Source organism: Neolamprologus multifasciatus, chromosome 18 (assembly GCF_963576455.1).
Source record: "Neolamprologus multifasciatus chromosome 18, fNeoMul1.2, whole genome shotgun sequence".
NCBI classification, from domain to species: Eukaryota; Metazoa; Chordata; class Actinopteri; order Cichliformes; family Cichlidae; genus Neolamprologus; species Neolamprologus multifasciatus.
Genome location: NC_140456.1, coordinates 25,416,177 through 25,437,546, shown reverse-complemented (window position 1 = coordinate 25,437,546; position 21,370 = coordinate 25,416,177). Strand labels below are relative to the sequence as shown.

Genomic DNA, 21,370 nt, shown 5'->3' with positions numbered 1-21,370 from the left:
AGAGACTGCAGGGAAGCCTTTTAAAAATGAAGTCTCTGCCACAAGATTTCAATTATAAAAGTAGTTGGGAAAAATCTAAAGTATTTTCAGGAGAAGCCAAACAAACTTGGGAGGTTGTTCTTGTGGCAGGCTGCTACTAACAAAGTGCCTAAAGATACAGTTTAAAGGGCTCATTCAAAGCTAAATCTAAAGGAATGGCCGTGGCTCAAGACTTTTGCACGGTACTGTAACATATCTGTGATTTAATGTGAAAGTGACCGTGTGTTTTTACTAAAGTTATTAAACCTCAAAGCTTTGTGAAGTATTCTAGAGGGAATGGAAAAACTCTGCGGCGGTCCTCAGTCTGCACTTTATTGCTCATTTGAGAAAACATTTGAAATCTTCTCATCAGTATCTCTGTTTGCGGCCTGCTGCTGACCTTGAGTGACACTGGTGTAATAAGCAGATGGTCGCTGTCCCCCCCACCCCCAAATCTGGCAAACATCCTGTTTTTTTTTTCTTTTTTTTTAGTATCATTGAGCAAGTCCGCAGATCCCTGCTGACAGTGGGGCCCAGCTCTGTAGTTGACCAGCGTGACCTCTGTTGAGGGAGACAGCTGGTTATACAATACAAGTGAACCCAAAGATCTTCTCACATGTAATATTTGATATATATTCACGGCAGACATAGAGACAGGTATCAGTATATGTTGCAGGAGTGTGACACTAAAACTGATTTGAACTAAAGGCTGCTCGTCCCACGCTGGACTTTGTGAGTTTCCATTTGCTTTGGCAGTTATCCTTTAAAAAAAAAAAAAAAAAAAAAAGCACCACCGTGTGACGCAAGAGTCAGGAGGGATGAACATCGTGTTTAACTTGGCTCTGTTTTCATGTTTAAAGTACAGGATATATAAGCAGCGACCTGCACCAGCTCTGCCTCTCATCTTTACCAGTGTCTGCTCGTCTGTGATACCTTATTTTTGTTGCATTTCACACAGAAATGAATCTCCTGAGCTTCACTGTGGTGCTGGGACTGCTGGTGGGGACATGGGCTCAACCCATCGTGCGATTGCCTCTGTGCGACTCCCCCGAGGCGGAGGAGGCTGCTCTGGTGGCGCAGGATTACCTCAACGCCCAGCACCATCATGGCTACAAGTATGTACTGAACCAGATCGACGAAATCAAGGTTTACACGAAGGTAAGTCAGCAGGTGGAGGTGCTGTTTGGTTACATACAGAAATGTGTGAACATAGTAGACAAGAATAAAGTTTACTGGGAAGAGAAGAAGGATAAAAACAAAGTGTAGCAGTCCATACTGCATCATGTTATAGACAGTTTTGTTTATGGTGCCCCTCTCTTTCTAACTTTTTAGGATATTTTCAGACTAAATCAAAAGCAGCTATGTGCTCTATTTTTGCTAATAGTAGCTGTCATATGTTCACCTGCATCTGGAATAATAGATACAGCAGAATTTAGTCAATTACCATCTTATGTACTACATTTTTAAAAAGTAACTTAACAATTGTGCATTGATTTGTATATATTTTTGCTTATTCAGCCAGACGGAGATGAATACGACATTGAAGTTGACCTGCTGGAGACAGACTGTCACGTGTTGGACCCGCTGCCTCTTGCAAACTGCACAGTCAGGCCCAAAGTACAGACGGTGAGACACAGAAGCTCTCAGGTTTCGACTCCTGTAATTCAGTCGATATTAGTTCTGATCAACCTACTTTGATTCTTCGTTCCAGGCGGTAGAAGGAGACTGTGATGTGGTGCTGAAGAAGGTTGGCGGTGTTCTGAAGGTCATTGCATTCAAGTGCAAATCAGAGGGTAAAGATCACAGATTTTTACCAATGATTTACCAATTTTTCCAAATGATTACAAAGAACAAACCACAGCAGTGTCCATACATACTGCATGCGTCAATAACCTGTATGTGACTTTCCTGCTCGACTTGTAGTATCCACAGAGGATTTGTGTTTGGGCTGTCCCAGCCTCCTTCCCCTCAATAACACCGATGCGCTGGATTTTGTCCATGCCTCTCTGACAACCTTCAACAACATGACTGTGAACACGACACACGTTCTTCTCGAGGTTGGAAGGTTGTCATCACAGGTCAGACAGTCAGGATACTTTTTACCAGATGTAACACAGCTGCACGCTTTAACCTGCAGCTGTCAGTTCATCAGTGCTGTTTAATACTTTCAGATTGTGTCTGGTGGGCCCATCTTCATAACAGAATATGTGGTTGTTGAGGGAAACTGCACCGAGGATCCCTGCGTGCCTCTCAACGATGCCATGGCTGTGAGTACACAGTAGTAAAAGCACTCAGTTTGTTTTCAGGCCTGTTGAGCTGATCTGAGACGGAGAAATGTTCAATCAGGTCACCAGATGTTGAAAATGAACAAAACTGAGAGGTGTGCCTCTCTCTCCAGGCTCGTGGGATTTGTACAGCCAAAGGTACAATCGCCCAGCACAGTGTGGACTGCAAGATGTTCTCCACTCTGGTAAAATACTGCATCTGACTTCTAATATATTCTGATACATAAAAATAAAACAACATTCACCATCTAACGTTCACATAGAAAACATTAAGAACTGTTTTTCTCTTACTGATGTCATTTTTTTAGATTCCCATTGTAGATGCCAACAGCACTGCAGCTGCAGACCCCGTCCTACCACCAGTGGTTCATGTGCAAACACACGGCCTGTCACACAAGCACGGCCACAGCCACCACAAACTGACGGCTTTCCACAACCCCCATCAAAACGTCCTGTTATCTGTAGAGTCAGTAGAATTAGATGAATCAGATGAAGATGTACCTGTCGTCCCTGCTGTTGCTGCTCCAGCTGCAGATCCAGCTCCAGCTCCAGCTGCAGATCCAGCTCCAGCTGCAGACCCTGCCCTTGCTGCAGATTTTGACTCAGCTGGAGAATCCTTATGGAGTAAGGATACATCACCTAGCTTGAAGAAGAGAGATGTATCTGCTGCAGCTGCTGCCGTGGTTGATGCTCCTGCTGTTCAAACAGGACCAGTTACTCTCGTGCCAGTCTGCCCAGGAAGAGTCAGATTCTTCTAAGTGTCCAAGTCTCACAGACTCTATACTTGCTTTCATTTGTAGCAGAGCACCTTTGATACATTAGCCATTTCCAGTAGATGTAACAAAACACCAACCAATGAGAAATAATTCATTGTTTTAAACTGTCAAATCAGCTTCTCTGTCAAATTGTCTGTAAAGATGTTGAATAAATCTCAAGTGAATTTACAGGGTTAATGAGGACACACTGATCATTTGTACTGTAGTCCTTGCCGTCATTCTGCAAAGTCCTCTAGAACGATTTCAAAAGTCCACAGTGCTGTTTGCCTGTTGTGTTGACTCATGCCAACGACCCTCCTGTGAACCGGCTGACATTGCTGATACAGCCATGAACAACAGCAGCTTTTCCTCTGCACATCCACGCTCAACACAACTCAACATTTCAGAAATGAACAAAAACACCAGGATTCTCATACATCCAAGTATGAAAGAGTTCAGACTTCATAATCATAAGAGGCTATTTAAAGATTTCAATGTGAAAATGTTGATAAGATATTTTATCCCATCAACCTGAGTTTCTCAAGTTACAGACAGACAAACATACAGGTCAATGCTGGTGAATATGGGCAAAGTTTATTAGTGAATTTACAAGAATGGATCAATGTTCAGGAAGCTGCGGTTCATGGTAAAGGACAAATTAGGTAGACAGCCTCAAAAATGCTGTGAACCCTCTGAGTCTAAAAAGCAATTTTAATGCCCCCACGGGCTAAACTGATAAGATAAGCAGCCAAATAAAAAAAAAGTTGTCCTTGGTTACCCACACACGAAGAGATAAGATGATTTTTATACCCAGCTGCTCTTACACCCACTTTCCAGATGTTTTAGACAGTCGTTTTGAACCCATAAACCTCCCACACAGAACTCAAATTCTCAGATCGTTTCCTATAGACAGGCTGAATAATGAGCAGAGATGACCACATCTTCAGGATGTCCGACTGTGCTGAAAACACATCTGTTTGAGGCCAGAGTTCATGGCTCCCAGCTACCGCTTGCCGTAAACTTCAACCTATTAAACAGTAACTTTCCACTTAATAGAATTTATTGGATTCTTAGAGTCACCCTTTTCCCAATCAAAAATCATTTAGATGCCAAAGGAAGCTTTCATACTGAAAACACATGCGCTGCTCCACAATTTCCACAGCTAATGATATAACAGCTCGTTAGACTGAATATATTCACTTTTTCTTTACTGTTTATACTGAGCGCTGCTGTTAACAGAGGAGGACTCATTTTAATCACTGCAACATTTAAATGTTTGTAACAAATTGTGGCTCAGGCCATTGTACAAGTCTACATGAATTAAATGAGTAAATTAATTAGCTTTAAATGATGAACAGGGACAGAGTAGACAGACAAGTGACACAAACTGAAACAAACGTGACCGATCATGAGAAAAAACTTCTCGCATGAAACCTGTAACAGAAAATGAACAGAAGGTTTTGCTTTCTGTCCTGCAGATGTCTTCCTGCATCACCGCTGAGGCTGGCCTTAAGACTTTTATTGCACATGTTGTGACATAAAAAAAAAAAGAGGGACACGAGTCCTTTAATGGGAGTAAGATGTAAGCTGACATGCACAACATAAGAGCCTAACATAACTCAGTCTTTGTAAAAGTCACGCAGAGTTTGAAAAAGGAGTTGCAGCAGAATCCAGGTAATGTTTATGTATTTAGTGCTGGTCTTAAACATGAAACAGGACTTCTTCTTTTTTTAAATGGGGAGACGAGGGAAATTAAATTTAGCTTTAATTTTGGAGACGGGACGTCCACTTTGCTTTTATGAGTTCGTCCTGAATCTTGCACGTGACCGCTGAAGAATTCTGTAGCATTCAGATCATTAAAGGCCATGATTTTAAAAAAACAGGAGCGCCGTGTGACGCAAGAGTCAGGAGGGATGAGCATGGTGTTTACCTTGGCTCTGTTTTTATGTTTGAAGTACAGGAGATATAAGCAACAGTCTGCCTCTCATCTTTGCATTTCACACAGAAATGAACCTCCTGAGCTTCACTGTGGTGCTGGGACTGCTGGTGGGGACATGGGCTCAACCCATCGTGCGAAGGCCTCTGTGTGACTCCCCCGAGGCGGAGGAGGCTGCTCTGGTGGCGCAGGATTACCTCAACGCCCAGCACCATCATGGCTACAAGTATGTACTGAACCAGATCGACGAAATCAAGGTCTACACGAAGGTAAGTCAGCAGTCAGAGATCAAAAGCAGCTATGTGCTCTAATTTTGCTAATAGTAGCTGTCATATGTTCACCTGCATCTGGAATAATAGATACAGCAGAATTTAGTCAATTACCATCTTATGCACTACATTTTTTAAAAGTAACTTAACAATTGTGCATTGATTTGTATATATTTTTGCTTATTCAGCCAGACGGAGATGAATACGACATGGAAGTTGAACTGCTGGAGACAGACTGTCACGTGTTGGACCCGCTGCCTCTTGCAAACTGCACAGTCAGGCCCAAAGTACAGACGGTGAGACACAGAAGCTCTCAGGTTTCGACTCCTGTAATTCAGTCGATATTAGTTCTGATCAACCTACTTTGATTCTTCGTTCCAGGCGGTAGAAGGAGACTGTGATGTGGTGCTGAAGAAGGTTGGCGGTGTTCTGAAGGTCATTGCATTCAAGTGCAAATCAGAGGGTAAAGATCACAGATGCTGCTCTCATCCAAATGATTACAAAGAACAAACCACAGCAGTGTCCATACATTCTGCTGCATGCGTCAATAACCTGTATGTGACTTTCCTGCTCGACTTGTAGTATCCACAGAGGATTTGTGTTTGGGCTGTCCCAGCCTCCTTCCCCTCAATAACACTGATGCGCTGGATTTTGTCCATGCCTCTCTGACAACCTTCAACAACATGACTGTGAACACGACACACGTTCTTCTCGAGGTTGGAAGGTTGTCATCACAGGTCAGACAGTCAGGATACTTTTTACCAGATGTAACACAGCTGCATGCTTTAACCTGCAGCTGTCAGTTCATCAGTGCTGTTTAATACTTTCAGATTGTGTCTGGTGGGCCCATCTTCATAACAGAATATGTGGTTGTTGAGGGAAACTGCACCGAGGATCCCTGCGTGCCTCTCAACGATGCCATGGCTGTGAGTACACAGTAGTAAAAAGCACTCAGTTTGTTTTCAGGCCTGTTGAGCTGATCTGAGACGGAGAAATGTTCAATCAGGTCACCAGATGTTGAAAATGAACAAAACTGAGAGCTGTGCCTCTCTCTCCAGGCTCGTGGGATTTGTACAGCCAAAGGTACAATCGCCCAGCACAGTGTGGACTGCAAGATGTTCTCCACTCTGGTAAAATACTGCATCTGACTTCTAATATATTCTGATACATAAAAATAAAACAACATTCACCATCTAACGTTCACATAGAAAACATTAAGATCTGTTTTTCTCTTACTGATGTCATTTTTTTAGATTCCCATTGTAGATGCCAACAGCACTGCAGCTGCAGACCCCGTCCTACCACCAGTGGTTCATGTGCAAACACACGGCCTGTCACACAAGCACGGCCACAGCCACCACAAACTGACAGCTTTCCACAACCCCCATCAAAACGTCCTGTTATCTTCAGAGTCAGTAGAATCAGATGAATCAGATGAAGTTGTACCTGCCGTCCCTTCTGCTGCTGCTCCAGCTGCAGATCCAGCTCCAGCTGCAGACCCTGCTCTCGCTGCAGATTTTGACTCAGCTGGAGAATCCTTAAGGAGTAAGGAAAGCTCACCTAACTTGAAGAAGAGAGATGTATCTGCTGCAGCTGCTGCCGTGGTTGATGCTCCTGCTGTTCAAACAGGACCAGTTACTCTCGTGCCAGTCTGCCCAGGAAGAGTCAGATTCTTCTAAGTTTTCAAGTCCCACAGACTCTATACTTGCTTTCATTTGTAGCAGAGCACCTTTGATACTCGAGCCATGTCCAGTAGTAGCAGTAGGAATTATTTGTTTTAAACTGTCAAATCAGACAATCATCTGTGTAAAACTGAATGTAATGCTCATCATTAAATCTTCAGTAAAGGTGTTTATAAATCAAAACAATGGACTATGTCAGTACATTTACAGGCCTAGTGAGCACACTTATATGTACCATGATGCATTCAGTCATTCCTGCAAAGTCTTTCAGAACAAGTGCAGAAGTTTACAGTGCATTCAATCCTGCTGTGAACCTGCTGACACTTCTCATACAGTCATGGAAGAAGAAAACAAACAAACACACACACTTTTTAAAGATTTCATTACACAGGCAATATGACATTACACAGTATATTTTACTGACAATCATTGTGTGCTAAAACAAATGAGAGCAGTGGAACACTTGATTTTCAAGTTCACCACGCAAGCACTCATCCACCCACCCCCAGTTTATGAGTGGCCAAATTCCATTTATTGCATTTACAAGAACGGATCAATGCATATCATGCTAAAGCACAAACAAGCTGGACAAACAGGTTAAAAAAAAAAAAAAGGCTGTGTACCTTCCAAGTGTAAGAAGCGGATATTATGGCCCCACTGGGTAAACTGATAGCAAAAGCAGCCAAACAGAGGTCGTCCGTCTCAACCTACGTCACAGCAGATATGAATTCTGCCCTTCTGCCCAACACACACTCCAGAAAAAAAAAGTTCAAAGCACACATTTTGGGTAGTTGCACCATTTATTCACATCGCTAGAAATTGCTGCTTTCACGCTTCCAACTTCAATGATTCATCTGAAGGAGTTCAAGAGACATTTGTACGAGTCCAAACAACAAGGGTAAAGAGTTCAACACCTGCCTCAGCTACACACTACCACCGGCTTAGTGATCAGCTTCTCAGCCCCATCCTTGAAACATCTTTTGAGCATTATGGGGTGGAAACCTGTTGCTGGAGCCTAAAGGAGTCGAGAAGTCTTTAAAGGATTCATGGAATTTTAGCTTTAACGGTGCTGCACCTAAAGGTGGCTTGTAGGGGGGAAATATAAGTGGAGGGTCATCCGTAGTAGGAGAAAGAAATGGCAGACCGGAATTGTTAACGTCATCATTATCCTCATTTTCATTATCATAATCATCATAATCATCACCATCATCATGGTTAGCATTACCAGGCGAGGGAGTGGCAATACCTTCCTCAAGCCACTTGGAGAGTTGTTCATTTCCCTGCAGGGGCTTAAAATTCAGTGGAGTCTGATGTTTACCATTCTGCTCTTTTGCAAGATTTTGGGTCATAAAATTTATATCAACAGTCGGATCTCTGTAAAGCTCGGAGGAATCCATGAAGCTGTTGGGCTCCCTGCCTGGTGGTTCACGCTGTAGCAGCACATAATTCCCAGAATAGAAATCTAGAGTTTGCTCATGTTTGGAGTTTGAGTCACTTATGAATGGTTTTAAATTGTTCGGGAACACAGAGTTGTTATAAGTGGATACAGGAGCGTGCTGAAGCCTATCAAAAGGAACCATAAAATGATCAAGTTCCTCTCCAGGTGATTTATTGTGTTGCTGCTGTGAATTTGGGTTGTTAGACATAAAATTAGGCCACGTTGGATGGTTCAAGTTCCCAGTCAATAGTTGACCGTTTACCTGCGCTGGGGACTTAATGTTATTCAGCTGATATCGCCCTGCTGGGTCATAACCTGAAGGCAGAGGTTCTGAGGATTGGCTGTGTAGATACGGCCAGTGGGCATGCAGTGAATTAGGTGCGGGGTTCATGCGGTTCAGTGGTTCATGATTTGCAGTCCAACTTGGATCATTTCCTCGCGGTGTAGTAGGGTTGCCATCTGGTGGCTGTAAATATAATTGCTCCACATTTTGAGCCGGAAAGGGGTGCAGTGAGTGGGGCACAGAGGTGTACGATGAGGCAGATTGTGCTGCTTCAGTCGGCTGTTGAGAAAGTCTTGCAGAACCCACGCCAAACTCAAAATATGAAGCTGTAGGTGGAAATGAAAGATCTGGAAATAAGTGAGGCACATCTGCACAACTGCTAGCTCTAGCTGGAGTAACATGGAGAAGCTGATAAAAAGTAATTTGTGTACAGCAGTTAGACAAGCACACAGGTTGCATATATGCAGAGCTGAGCTGAGGATCTTGCGGGGCTGTATAACTATTGATAGTTAGTGGAATTGCAGATTCAGGATGTTTTTGGTCACTGGGTTTAGCAGCACCCTGTTGCTGCAAATAGGTAGCAGAGGGTAATGTCACAGGCTGTAGCAGCTGTGGGTAATAGAACTGGTTAAGTAGGTGATGCGTCTGGCCCTGTGGATATCTGAGAAGAGGTGGTGTGCTTTGGACTGGATTTTCCTCATTTGTTCCAGCTGGTGTCTCAGATGTTTGACAAAGTTTGTGCACTTGTCCCAAAAGACTTTCAGCTGCTGATGCCAAAGCAGCATTTGGATTTCTGGCAGGCTGATTTTCAGGGCACAAGTACATTTGCTGGTGTACTTGACGCTGAGGGGCTTCAGGCTGTGGTGGCTGAGGAACAGTGGAGGGGTTTGTAGCAGGCTGTACTTCGGGCTTTGGTTGGGGGTAGAAGTGATAGAGGTGGGAAAGTTGGTTCTGTGCTTTGGGTTCTGCTTCCTCTGGTTTTTCAGGTAATTTGTGATATGATGGATGATCTTCAGATGCTGAAAGCTGTGAGTAAAAAGAAAATGAATATGGGGGTTTCTTGTCTTGGCTCTCGGGTTGGCTTGCAGGAGGTTCCTGAAGAAGACTAGGCCGTGGGTTAATTGGGCTGGGAAGCAAATGTTCTTCAAACTGACCTGCTGGTGGTTTAGTTATTAGTGACAGTGTAGGAGCAGGTGGCTGAGAATAAAAAGGGGAAAAATGTTGCCATCTTTTCCCTGCATTAGTTTGGACAACTGGAGATGCAGCAGGTGTATTGACCAGACTTGCAGAGTAAAAGAAAGGGGTGGAAAGGACGATCCGTATCTTCTGGCCACAGATTCAGCATATCTGAGTTCTGAGGAAGAACCGCTTGATGAGGATCATGAGGAAAAGTCGACGCATACACACCTTTGCTCGGTGTTTCATTTTGCCAATCGGGATCCTTTGCCGGGTTTTCTGTGAATTCAGTCTGAGCTGGTAATTGTGATGGACAGGAAATTGTTGCTTCTCCATCTCCAGCAACTTCCAGAGTATACAACCCATCCTGAACAGAAATACAAGTTATCTTTCTTCCTAAGAAAGGGAGAAAAATCAAAACAAACATGCACAACACACCTTTTTCTCTAGGCAGGGCGCATAATGAGCAGAGATGACCACACCTTCAGGATGTTCGACTGTGCTGAAGCCACATCTGTTTGAGGCCACTGTTAGTGGCTCCCATTTACCGTTCACTGCAAAATAAATGGCAGGCAGGAACTCACCTTAGGTTTCCTACTCCTAAAGTCATCTTTTGTCCCCTCTGATTAAAAATTAGATGCCAAACTAAGCTATCATTTAGAAAATATAGAAAGCCATATAGAAAGCTAAAAAGTTTAGACAAAAAACAAAACATGCACACTGGAGTTTGGACGATCAGTTAACTTTAAGGGAATCTAAATTACATGAAAATTAAGTGGTTGTCATAGTCACACAGGGTTTGGAAAAAGTATTTGTAGGCCAGTTTAGCCAACATGTCATGTCTTTAGTGCTGGTTTAAAAACAAAAACAGAGACATGATGGGGACCAAAAACTCACACTTAACTTTAATATTGGAGACGGGCAGGGTCCACTCTGTTTTTACGAGCATGTCCGCAGTATTGCAGGTGACCATCGGAGGATTCAGTGACAGCGAGCCCATGAAAGGGCACGACATCCTCACTGGTATGCCCCACCAAAGCAGTGGGAGAACATAAGTGTCCTCCTGAAAGCAGCAAGGAAGCTATTATGCATAAGCATGTGGTTAAAATGTGCAGTGCCTTCAGATCACAGTGACCCACCTGGAGAGCGATGAAGCAACCATCATAGGGTGCGACTAGGACCAGATCTCGTCGTGTTGAGCTGACGGTGTAACCGCAGCTCGAAGGTAACTTGGACAGGGGCAAAGGAGACAAATGGTTTCCTGGGGGAGATGTTCAGCAGGAGGAGGGTGTAAAAATCATTACATGGAACTACTACGCAGACCTTAACATAACTACTTACCTCTGTCCACGAAAAGCAGAGATCCAGGGGTAGAAGCAGCATCATGAACCTGAAGCGTCATGGAGTCTAGCGTACATTCAACCTTTGGTTCCATCTTAAGGAGTCGTTCCATTGCCTCCAGGTCGAGACCACCATATTGTCCATCTGGTTGTTTAGCTTCCTCCCAGGCTTTCAAAAGTAGGGTTTGAAATTAGTTTTAGAAGGTATGCAGTTGTTTACTAGAGAGGCCCTAAAACACTATGAACACAAAATCCTTTACAAGCATAAGAGACCAAATGTTGGAGCCATGGCTCACTTTCAATTTTAACTTTACGTACCCACGTCTGCCTGGTAATCTGTTTCAACATCCCTGGTGTTGTTTGTGGTCTTGTTTCTGTTGGGTTTAGGACCTCGCAGCAGCTTTTGCCCAATTGAAAGTTTTCCATGATGCTGATGACCTTTAGCTCGACTTTGACTAAGCGTTGAGTTTCCACCTAGTTCATCCAGGGCTTTAAGCCTTGTCAGTGTTGCGCATTGACAAAGTGAAGCAGAAAACAAAAAGAGCCCAAAATACAGTGAGACATTAACACCCCTGCTCTCTCTACACGCCATTGGAACAGAGGAAAAAGCACTGTCCCAGGACTGTACCACAAAAACTGATCAGTCCTCTTAGCATGTAGTGCTAAACCTGGTCTTAATTTTGACTAATCAAACACCTAACCACAGCAGCTGGTGCCAATGGCGCAGTTAAGAGCAGGGGGTCAGTCTGTGGCTCTGACAAGACAAGATTTACAACAAGTTACCCTGCTGCCATTTTTCTAACAGAACTTTTTTGCTGCTCAGTTTTCCTTCGGCTGAATAATGCTATACAGATTCTATTTTATGGTAATATAATTCTTCTACAGCCTGTTTAGTGGCCAATTTTGAGACTTTTTGTTGCTTCATTTTGTGTGAAACATCTTTGAAACTTTTTTTAAAAGAAAAATTTAATAAAATCTCAAATCAAAACTCCACTGCAATAATAAATCACATATGGATTGTGTTGCTGTCCATGTCTCCTTTATTCTGGTCAAAGTGTGGGGAGTGTGGGTTGGGTGGGCAAGCAGCAGCTGTACTAAACTCAATACTAAGCAGTCAAACACTATTTAGAACCACAAATTTTACTGAAATCTAGCACTCATCCTGAGTTTCCAAATTTGAGTCCCACTCTGAGGAAATGTGCCTGATATGGTGCATATCTAAAATCTAGTGTGTTTCTCTAGTGTAGCAAAAACACATGCAGCTAGTTTTTATACAAGACAATGATGTCGTGAGACTTTTTTTTTTGCAAGTGAGAAAATGAGTAAAGACATGACTGATTTTGTCTCAGAGACTTAGAGCTGTGTAGCCAGTTTATCCTTCCTGTCTAGCATGTTTTCTTTCCTTTGGTTTGATTAGGAACTGGTCTGAAAGTAAGACAATCAGATTATCACCCAAATCCCATTTAGATCAACTTTATTTTATTGTTTTAACCTTAAAAGTTTGTCCTTAACTACTGAAAATACCAAAGCAGCCCGAGCAGATCAAAGCGATTTCCCTTTGATGGCAGCCTGCAATTTATTAAAATTAGTAATTCCTACAGATTCCAGTCATTAAACACTTCAGCAAGTTTATTTCTGGGATTTGGCAAGACTTGAGTGCATTCTCCTATTAAAGAGTGGAATGTGATAATTCACACATTAAGTGTAGCAGTAGCGTTCTCCTGTTTGATCATAAGATCTAGGTCAGTGTTTTCCCAATCAGAGTATGTACTGTTGCTAATTCAGTGTATCATTAGCACAATAAATTCAAACTGCCCCAGTTACAGCTATAATCACTAAAACTCCTGATTTACTCCATTAAACAAAGATTGAAGTGATGAGGCAACAGACTGGACATACTGGCTTTCCCTCTGGTTGGAATAATGTTTATTTGATCTGTCTGTAAACAAGACGTCTCATCGATGCATGGCATTTGAAACAGCAGATTTTGTGGCAGAAGGAAACTTCCCACTCAAAGAAAAGTGGACAAAATATTCCAAACTTTTTTTTTCCCCCCGTTGTTTAATTCTGTACATATTCCACAAAGTCTGGAGATTACTTATGCCAAAATATCCCTTAGGAAAAGTGCCATTAAAAGTTACTTCTTGCTGGGGCAGCAGTTTAAAAATCCACCTTGTGGTAGCAACAGATCATCAGATATTGATTTTTTTTTTTTTTTATGGCACAGAATACACAGTTATTCTCAGAAAAAAAAAAATTCACAAGACAACTTACAAATGTTCTTATTCCAACCAACACCATTTTCAATATGTTTAGTGTACACAGCATCTTTTTTTTTCTTTTAAATATACTTCTACGTACCGTACTATGACAATTTGTGAATACACCTTTGATGACTAAAGCACAAGGCAAATAATCCCAAGGCGCTGGAGCCCAGCAGCCTCAGTTTACAGTCAAAATGCATTCATACTGTAGTACAATGACATTTCAGTTTCATCGGTTAATGAACAAGAAGTTAGCAACAAATCAATTAGTGATGAGAAGTTTAAGTAGTGTTGAAGTCTAAAGAAGCAGTTACATGTTTTACAGTCATCTCAAGTAGTCGTCTTAATGATTTACAGTCAACAGGTGATGCCAACAATCATCCATCAGAATAAGCTGAAGGAGTTCTGATAACCCTTTTATATTGACAATTGGTCCAAAGGGAGGGAGACTTGTGGGGGAGAGGGGTGTGTATGCATGTAGTGATTTTACAGCAAAATTTACAGATAGCAGGAGATGACAGACAGACGTCTCAGCTGGCACAGAGGTGGAATGGCTGCCGAGACTCCCGAAATATAGTGAAGTGAGACGACGACCTCAGTAATGGGTGACCTTACACAACAGCCCAACACCACATCGTTAACTTTTAAGACCACATTCAGGTACAACAGCAAAAAAAAGCATGTGATGGAGGGTTGAAGAAGTTGTGCGGCGAATCGGTACACACATACAGGACTTTAGAGGAAGTTTGTCATTTCTTTAATGGAGGCAGATGAGAAGATGGTTTTGGCTGGAATACTGCGCTAGGACAGAGGAGGGAGCCGGGCTGGGATCCAAGTGTTACAGAGAGTATGCATGCAACTTTTAAATGCCAACATGCTGATTTAAAAAATAAAAAAAATAACCCAGCATCTTTTAGTAATGCTCAAAAGAATGGGAAAGAAAATGCGTAATTATGCACCTTCACCACCATCACATGTGTACTTCCTGTTCAAATACTAGCCACTTGCTGCAGTGAATGTTATACAAGGCGAGTCCAAATTTGTTGAATGCTTTTATTACAATTTGCGATCATATTTGATGCACACTTGTGGTTAACATTTCAATGAACATGCCATTACTGTAGTGTCAGAAACATCAGAAGTACAATGTTTAAGTGGGGAACATTAAAAAAATAAAAATAAATAAAGAGGGTGGTGTTGGGAGGGTTAAGCAAACAAAAGGTTGTGTATAAAAGTAGACTGGACAGGAAGTAACACTGTATGCCACCTAATCCTGGAAGTAGTGTCAACACAATACGGTGAGTGGTAGTGAGCTGCTAAGGTGACGAACGGGTGGAGAGGTTGCTTAATATCCAGACTTCCTCAGGTACTCAGCCATTGCATGTGCTTTCTTGTTAAGATTTCCACCATGGACCGCTTCCTTTCCCATGACTATAACCAATACTGGAGCACACAAGGAAAAAAAGAGAAATGAACAGAATTGAAGAGTCTCCCTCCCCCTACAGGATGGATGGGGGAGGGGGGAACAAAGGTGACACAGCATCTTACCACTCTTCATTGCTATTAAAAGTTTCCAAGACATTTGACTGCTTTCAGGAGAAATCTTAACAGCAATATTTCTTTTCTCTTCTTTATGTCCCTCAAATTTTAGCTAAGTGAGCTTGAAATCATTAAAACCCTGAATCCCTCAAGTATTTTGCCATTGAGTAAGCCTTCTTATTCAATCCGCCTCCATGGACCCCTTCTTTGCCCATTACAAGAACCAAAACTGGAAAAGAGAAGAGATAGAAAAGAGACAGTTAAGAAAAAGAGGTAAGAGAAAAGCAGTAAGAGTGTTTTCCCACACACAGGTTCTACTTGGGCGGGCCGCTCAGGTATATTAACAGCTACCTAAATGTGCCTGATAAATGTTTTTGTTCAATTTTATTTTCCTCGTTGAGTCCGACGTCATCTCTGATCAAGTTAACACTAGAAAAATTTCTGCACTCTTATTTTAAAGGTCAGTTTCTGATAACCAGCAAGCACTGACCATTTCCCTTCGCACGTTTTCTCTGCTGCAGCTTTCACCTGCTGCTCAGTGGATGTGCTTTTGAAGATCCACTGTGAGCTGGAGGTTCACACCTGCCAGAACCTGCAGCAGGTGGAGAACTGGTTTATGTGGCGCTACACTGAGCTCACTGAGGCTGCAGGGAATAATAAGGGCTACCAGCTACAGTCTAAAAACTATGGAGTCATAGTTCAACTGCAGTATGAGACTCACTGAAGATACAGCTGATGACATTGCTTAAAAAAAAAAAACACAAAAAAAAAAACAAAAACAAAAAAAACAAAAACCCTTGGGTCAAAGTGCAGACCCAAGTTGCATAGAAAATGCTTATAATTTATTATTTAAGACAGCTCCTCCCACTTTTACACACACACTTATCTCCCGCCACAAGTGGAACACAAGTATGTGGGAAACACTATTAGAAATGTGACATCTAAGGATATTTAACTGAAGCTCACAGGGCCAAGTACAGTTTTATTATTAGCATTATTCATGTTGCCACTTGACACAATACAGCCTCTACACATGTCCTGTGTCACTGAACCATTAATTCAAATCTGCCAAATTCATTTACCAAAAATTCTAGTTCTGTTAAAGACAAAACCGTTAACTGATGAGTGAGCAGTTTCCTGCACAGCCCTCGTCTTCAGTGCACTTTGAAATATTGGTGTGTTTTGCACTGACAAACTGCAGGAAGACCAGTGCACTTGATTAGACCCATTTTCTCAGCTTCTGCTGACCTCTGCGTTTACCAACAAACCAGATGTGATTCATCAGTAATCGCCCAGGGGATTTAGGACAGAATCGCTCCTTTTTTGAGGGTCCTGGCTCTTTCTGCTAAAGAAAGATAATACCAAAAAAGAAAGACACTAATCAAGGTGCACTGTACCTTCCATACAGTTAAGACGGTAGCACCTCCATGCATGTGCTGTTGAATCAAATGTGTGCATTATTTCTTTGACTCCTCAAGTGAGGAACAACATGCAGAGCAGTAGAATAACAGGTGGAAATAGCTCGTGCTTAGGGAAAGAAGAAAAAAAAACAAACAAAAAAACCAAAAACAATACAACTTATAGCTGAGGATGAAACAGTAAATGAAAACAGAATCTGGTTTTCATTGCAATCAGTGTTTCTCACCTTAGCACCAGGTTACAGTCATTTTTAAACAAATCATTTTCAAGTGAGAACTGATTTAAAAGTATTTAAATTGTTTGGATGTGTGCAATTAGATGGCATACGCACACACAAAAAAAAAATCGAAGGCGTCAGATCACAAGAACTTTGGTGAGAAACACTGAACAATACCAGAAATCAAGGACCACAAAGGCAAATTGAAAGAAGCGGGGATATCGTGGCTTATAAAGCTGTACTAATCTTGTAATAAATGCAAACACTAGAGTAACCATAACTTGAGTCAAAGATGCTAAAACCATGATGTGTTTGAGGCCTACAAAAGATTTTAATCATCAAAATAACACAATTTTCTGCCTACACAAAACTTGTTTCTTCACTAATGTTAAACTATTTCAGTAGTTTTGGCCATCCTGTATCATTTGACCTTTATAGAACAAGTGACTAATTAAGAATATAAACTGTTAATGAAATATTGGGAAAAATATAACTTTGTGCATCCTGTAGATCTTATTCTGGCTCAGGTGTGGATTACAACCATAGCCATGAGATAAGGAAGTGATGTCATGCCGCAAGAGAATGAGCCTGACAAATCTAATTTAAGACATTGCTCATACCCATGTGTTTATGGGAAACAGTAGTGTCTTAGCCTAAGTATGCATTCTGATAGCTGCAGAAAGCTAACCCATAATATGCCTTTACCTTTGCCGGCTCTTCCCACAGAGATATTGTATGTAGGTTCTCCTCCTTGGCTCTTTGTCCTGATGTCCATTGTCCAGTCGCCCTCATCCTGGAGGCTGTCTCTGAGGACTGAACACTTCTTTGAACCCAGAGTGAGACCGCTGGTATAAAAGGTCTCCCTGTCCTTACCGATAAGGACATCTATTTCCTGAGACTGAGGAGAGAGAGAGAGGGGCAAACAAAAAAGAAGAGACACACAAAGCAACAGGATTGAGGCGATATTAGTCACATGCCCAAGACGTAGATGTGGTTCCAGTTACATGGCAAGCATAATCCCATTTCAAATAACACAGTATTATTAGGTAGATCAACTTTAATGCATGACTTCTATGCACACATGAATTCCGCACAATAATAATTGAGGGCTATTTTAAATGAATTGCACATGTCTTGACTTTTGGGGATTCATTTCCAACCTTGTAAACACTGCTTTATAATGATTTTTTTATGAGAATTGGGTGGTTTTTTTGCAAAGACATATTCCAACTCTGTTCTGGGTGTCAGACAAAATGATAGAGGCCTCAATTATCTAATATTTTAGAAAGGCACAGAGAAAAAACAAAAAGGTATATTATTAATAGTAGCATTCTGGCACCGGTCACGTGTGACAAAACAGCGGCATTAGGAATTACAGACTAGCATCAAGGGAAAGGACCGCGTTGAAACCCGTTCTCTGGATCCCAACACGCCCTGTCCCCAAACCAGCCGATAATGTGATCGGGATCCTCTGCCTGCAGGGACTAGCGGAAGTAAAGCGGCGTCTATGCACCGGTCTACCGCTCAAGCAATCCCAATGAATGAACTGAAAACGCTCATTCCTTATTAAAAGACGAGCATTTATAATTGCACTCGTTTCTTGCTCGCACTGATAACACTGCGGGTTTACCCCAGGCTGAACCAAACACCACACATTAGCTTTTAAAAGCACCCGGAGCCGGTAAAGCAGCAGCTTAAAGTTAGCTAATCAAAGCAAGCGTGCACACAAAAGCATGCACGCTCCCTTCAATCAGACACCGTCTACTCACTGGTCTTAAATTAGCTAAGTGTTGTTTTACCCGGGTTCCCTCACCCCTTTATTTTGATTATTACAAGACAGCACGCCATAATTATCTATTTGTGTGTGAAAGCCATTATATGAGAAGCCTTCTCTGAACCACATGAGGTCTAATCCCAACGTTTCCTTAGCTAGAAAAAGCCGACACAGGCCACTGATGAGCTAGCCCATAAGCTAGCTCGGCACCGTTAGCTCGTTAGTCGCTTAGACCCTGCGAGGTAACGGTTTCTGCGCTCCTCAGGCTGGTGAACGTCTGCGTGACAGATAACATTACTGCCAAACGAAACCACACTCTCACACCCCCAAACGAGCTCATTTTGACTTCTTACCGTGATATTGTTGAATGTACCACCGGCATGTGCTGCCCAAACATATTTGGCGTCCATATAACCAACAATGGCGCTATCCTGACAGCTGCCATCGGCCATCAGGTTTTCCACGTAGCTTTGCCAAGACATTTTCAAGAAACTGATGATATAAATATATTTAATTTAAAAAAAACTACACCTATTTTTTAGTGTTGTCGTCAAATAAGAGGCAAGACAGAATGAAAGAAAGCCCGCAGACTAATTTAGAGTCTCCAATCTAACCCACACTTCGACGTTGAGCAACGCGAAGGCTGGGGCAGCAAAGAAAGCCAGGGCAGTGAGGCAGCGGCTGGGTGTAGTCCGTATCAGATCACTCCGCACAATGAGCTCCCTGGCGCTTTTATGGCAGCAGGCGGCGGAATAAAGAGGGACTTATCAGCTCAGCCAACAGTCAAGTCTGAGGGAATGCCGGGATGGAGATTTACTGATTCTTCCATTAACTTCAAGTGTTTTCATGTTGTATGGATGACATGACAAAGAGCGTCAGACCAGACACCGTGTGGGCTTTTACCCGCAGTACACAAAAACAACACGCACTGAGATGCACGTGTCTGATGGATTTCGCGATTATTTTCTCACCTAACGATCCTTCATAATATTGTTACTTAAAATCTGCATTCACCGGTCACTTTGTTAGGTACACCTGTTCATCTGCAAGTATTTGCAAGTATCTTATCAGCCAATCACATAGCAGCGACTCAATGCATTGTAAATATGGTCGAGACGACATGCTGAAGTTCAAACCGAGCATCAGAATGACGAAGAAAGGTGATTTAAGTGACTTTGAACGTGGCGTGGTTGTTTGTCTCTGTATTTCAGGGGGAAAAAAATATCGGGGTTAGGGTTAGGGAGCCCTGTGGGTGAAAATGCCTTGTTGATTTCAAAGGTCGGAGGATAATGGCTAGACTGCTTTGAGGTGATAGAAAGGGAATAATAACCCAAAAAAAGCCATTCATTATGTTTATTATTCATAATTCATTATATTCTGAACACACAACACTTTGACCTTGAAGCAGATGGGCTACAGCAGCAACCAAAGGGTGCCACTTCTGTCAGCTAAGAACAGGAAACTGAGGCTCCAGTCAACAAGATACTGGAAAATGTTTCCTGGTGAGTCTCAGTTTCTGCTCCAACATTCAGATGTAGGGTTAAAAAAACAACAACAACAAGAAAGCATGGCTCCATCCTGCATCATATCAATGGTTCAGACTAGTAGTGGTGGTGTAATGGTGAGGGGGATGTTTTCTGGGCACACTTTAGGTCCCTTAGTACCAACTGTACATCGTTTAAACACCACAGCCTACCTGTTGTTGAATGTGTCCATCTTTTTTTGACTACAGTGCATTCATCTTCTGGTTGCTTCCAAGAAAGATCATCTCAAACTGCTTACTTGAACATACTAAGTTCACGGTACTCAAATAACCCCCACATCACCAGATCTTAGTCAAATCAAGCACCTTTAGATATGCTCACGAACGTGCAGCCTACAAATCTGCAGTAACTGTGTGATGCTGTCATGTCAATATGGGCCAAAATCTCTCAGGAATGTTTTAAACACCCTATTGAATCCAAGGGATGAAGAATTAAGGCAGATCTGAAGGCAAAAAGGAAGTCCAACCTGATACTAGCAAGTGATGACTACTGAGAGATATAAACCAGTCTCCCCTAAGAAATCTGATTATCTGAGATAAGCAACCCGTATATTTATTATCTGTGTTCTGCTTGGGGTCCTGGAGACAAACTCAGAAGCCCAAGACTGCTTAGCATTATCTTATCAGCTTGGAACTTTTCATAACATGATTTTAGATTCTTTTATGTGATTAATATAAAAAAAATGTGCTCAGACTCTAGCTAACACAAATATATGGAAAATTAGAATTATGTTTGGGAATTACAGTGGAACGCCTTTTGCTCATACTTATATACATTACCACATCTATTTGATCAAATATGCTGTCCCAGTTGGACAAATCATTGCACTCGCTTTAAAAAGGTTCAGGATTATGAGATTAGTACTGTTTTTACTTACACTATTAGAAGCATACCTTTGTTTGTCTCAGACTAAAAAAGACAATTTCTGCATTTAAAATATGCTTTTTCTTTAAAAACAAAAGTCATCATTCTTGACTACTTAAACATTAGATGATGCTCATACTGCCTTGTTTGCCTTGTCATCCTAACAGCAGCATGACTGTCACATTAACCAGTATTTAACCTTACATCCTTTTCACTGCGTCTAAATGTTTTTAAACGAGATCAACAAAACAAATAAATGTGATTATTCTACAGTCCATTGTAAAAGTGATGACCAGTAGTTCACTTTGTCCATTTCAGACACCCCATCCTCCCCCTTCTTATCAAAATCAGACCCAGATCGTTCCACTTGGTATATAAGTCACTGTGTTGGAGACAGTGCAAGCTAAACCTAATGCACGTGTTGCTCTATTAATCTTATTCTTTTCTATTTTGGTCCCAGTTAAGCAGTTTTAATCACAGACACATACACTGTTTGAAACTGCAGTTTGTTTTTTGTTTTGTTTTTTTATCACACCACTGTTGTTATTATTATAGCGGACGTAAAAC

At 41.9% G+C, this 21,370-nt stretch overlaps 4 protein-coding genes across 7 annotated transcripts; 2 read left to right on the top strand and 2 right to left on the bottom strand.

The window, feature by feature from the left end:
* The first annotated feature begins 905 nt into the window (after positions 1–905).
* Positions 906–3,256, top strand: LOC146498085 (alpha-2-HS-glycoprotein-like). Its single transcript, XM_085139208.1, has 7 exons — positions 906–1,176; positions 1,537–1,644; positions 1,730–1,811; positions 1,942–2,096; positions 2,190–2,285; positions 2,417–2,488; positions 2,612–3,256. The coding sequence occupies exons 1-7, from the start codon at positions 979–981 to the stop codon at positions 3,059–3,061; spliced, it is 1,161 nt and encodes a 386-aa protein (XP_084995334.1). The 5' UTR covers positions 906–978; the 3' UTR covers positions 3,062–3,256.
* A 1,777-nt stretch (positions 3,257–5,033) lies between these two features.
* LOC146498084 (alpha-2-HS-glycoprotein-like) lies at positions 5,034–7,131 on the top strand. Its single transcript, XM_085139210.1, has 7 exons — positions 5,034–5,263; positions 5,452–5,559; positions 5,645–5,726; positions 5,846–6,000; positions 6,094–6,189; positions 6,322–6,393; positions 6,517–7,131. The coding sequence occupies exons 1-7, from the start codon at positions 5,066–5,068 to the stop codon at positions 6,940–6,942; spliced, it is 1,137 nt and encodes a 378-aa protein (XP_084995336.1). The 5' UTR covers positions 5,034–5,065; the 3' UTR covers positions 6,943–7,131.
* On the bottom strand, positions 6,828–12,941 carry LOC146498083 (uncharacterized). 3 transcript variants are annotated; one of them, XM_085139179.1, is made up of 7 exons: positions 11,501–12,941; positions 11,184–11,351; positions 10,982–11,103; positions 10,740–10,905; positions 10,281–10,396; positions 10,074–10,209; positions 6,828–8,992 (listed from the first exon to the last, which is right to left on the bottom strand). In XM_085139179.1, exons 1-7 carry the CDS (start codon positions 11,772–11,774, stop codon positions 7,902–7,904), a joined length of 2,073 nt encoding a protein of 690 aa, XP_084995305.1. In that variant the 5' UTR covers positions 11,775–12,941; the 3' UTR covers positions 6,828–7,901. The 3 variants fall into 3 exon arrangements, with proteins under 3 accessions (XP_084995305.1, XP_084995306.1, XP_084995307.1); XM_085139181.1 differs by lacking the exon at positions 6,828–8,992 and adding an exon at positions 9,571–9,692 and having other exon boundaries at positions 11,501–11,802; XM_085139180.1 differs by lacking the exons at positions 10,281–10,396; positions 10,740–10,905; positions 10,982–11,103; positions 11,184–11,351; positions 11,501–12,941 and having other exon boundaries at positions 6,828–9,692; positions 10,074–10,180.
* Positions 12,942–13,091: 150 nt separating this feature from the next.
* LOC146498082 (profilin-2-like) lies at positions 13,092–19,121 on the bottom strand. 2 transcript variants are annotated; one of them, XM_085139221.1, is made up of 3 exons: positions 18,749–19,121; positions 17,327–17,519; positions 13,092–15,214 (listed from the first exon to the last, which is right to left on the bottom strand). In XM_085139221.1, exons 1-3 carry the CDS (start codon positions 18,875–18,877, stop codon positions 15,117–15,119), a joined length of 420 nt encoding a protein of 139 aa, XP_084995347.1. In that variant the 5' UTR covers positions 18,878–19,121; the 3' UTR covers positions 13,092–15,116. The 2 variants fall into 2 exon arrangements, with proteins under 2 accessions (XP_084995347.1, XP_084995345.1); XM_085139219.1 differs by having other exon boundaries at positions 13,092–14,889; positions 18,749–19,116.
* Between the last annotated feature and the right edge of the window lie 2,249 nt (positions 19,122–21,370).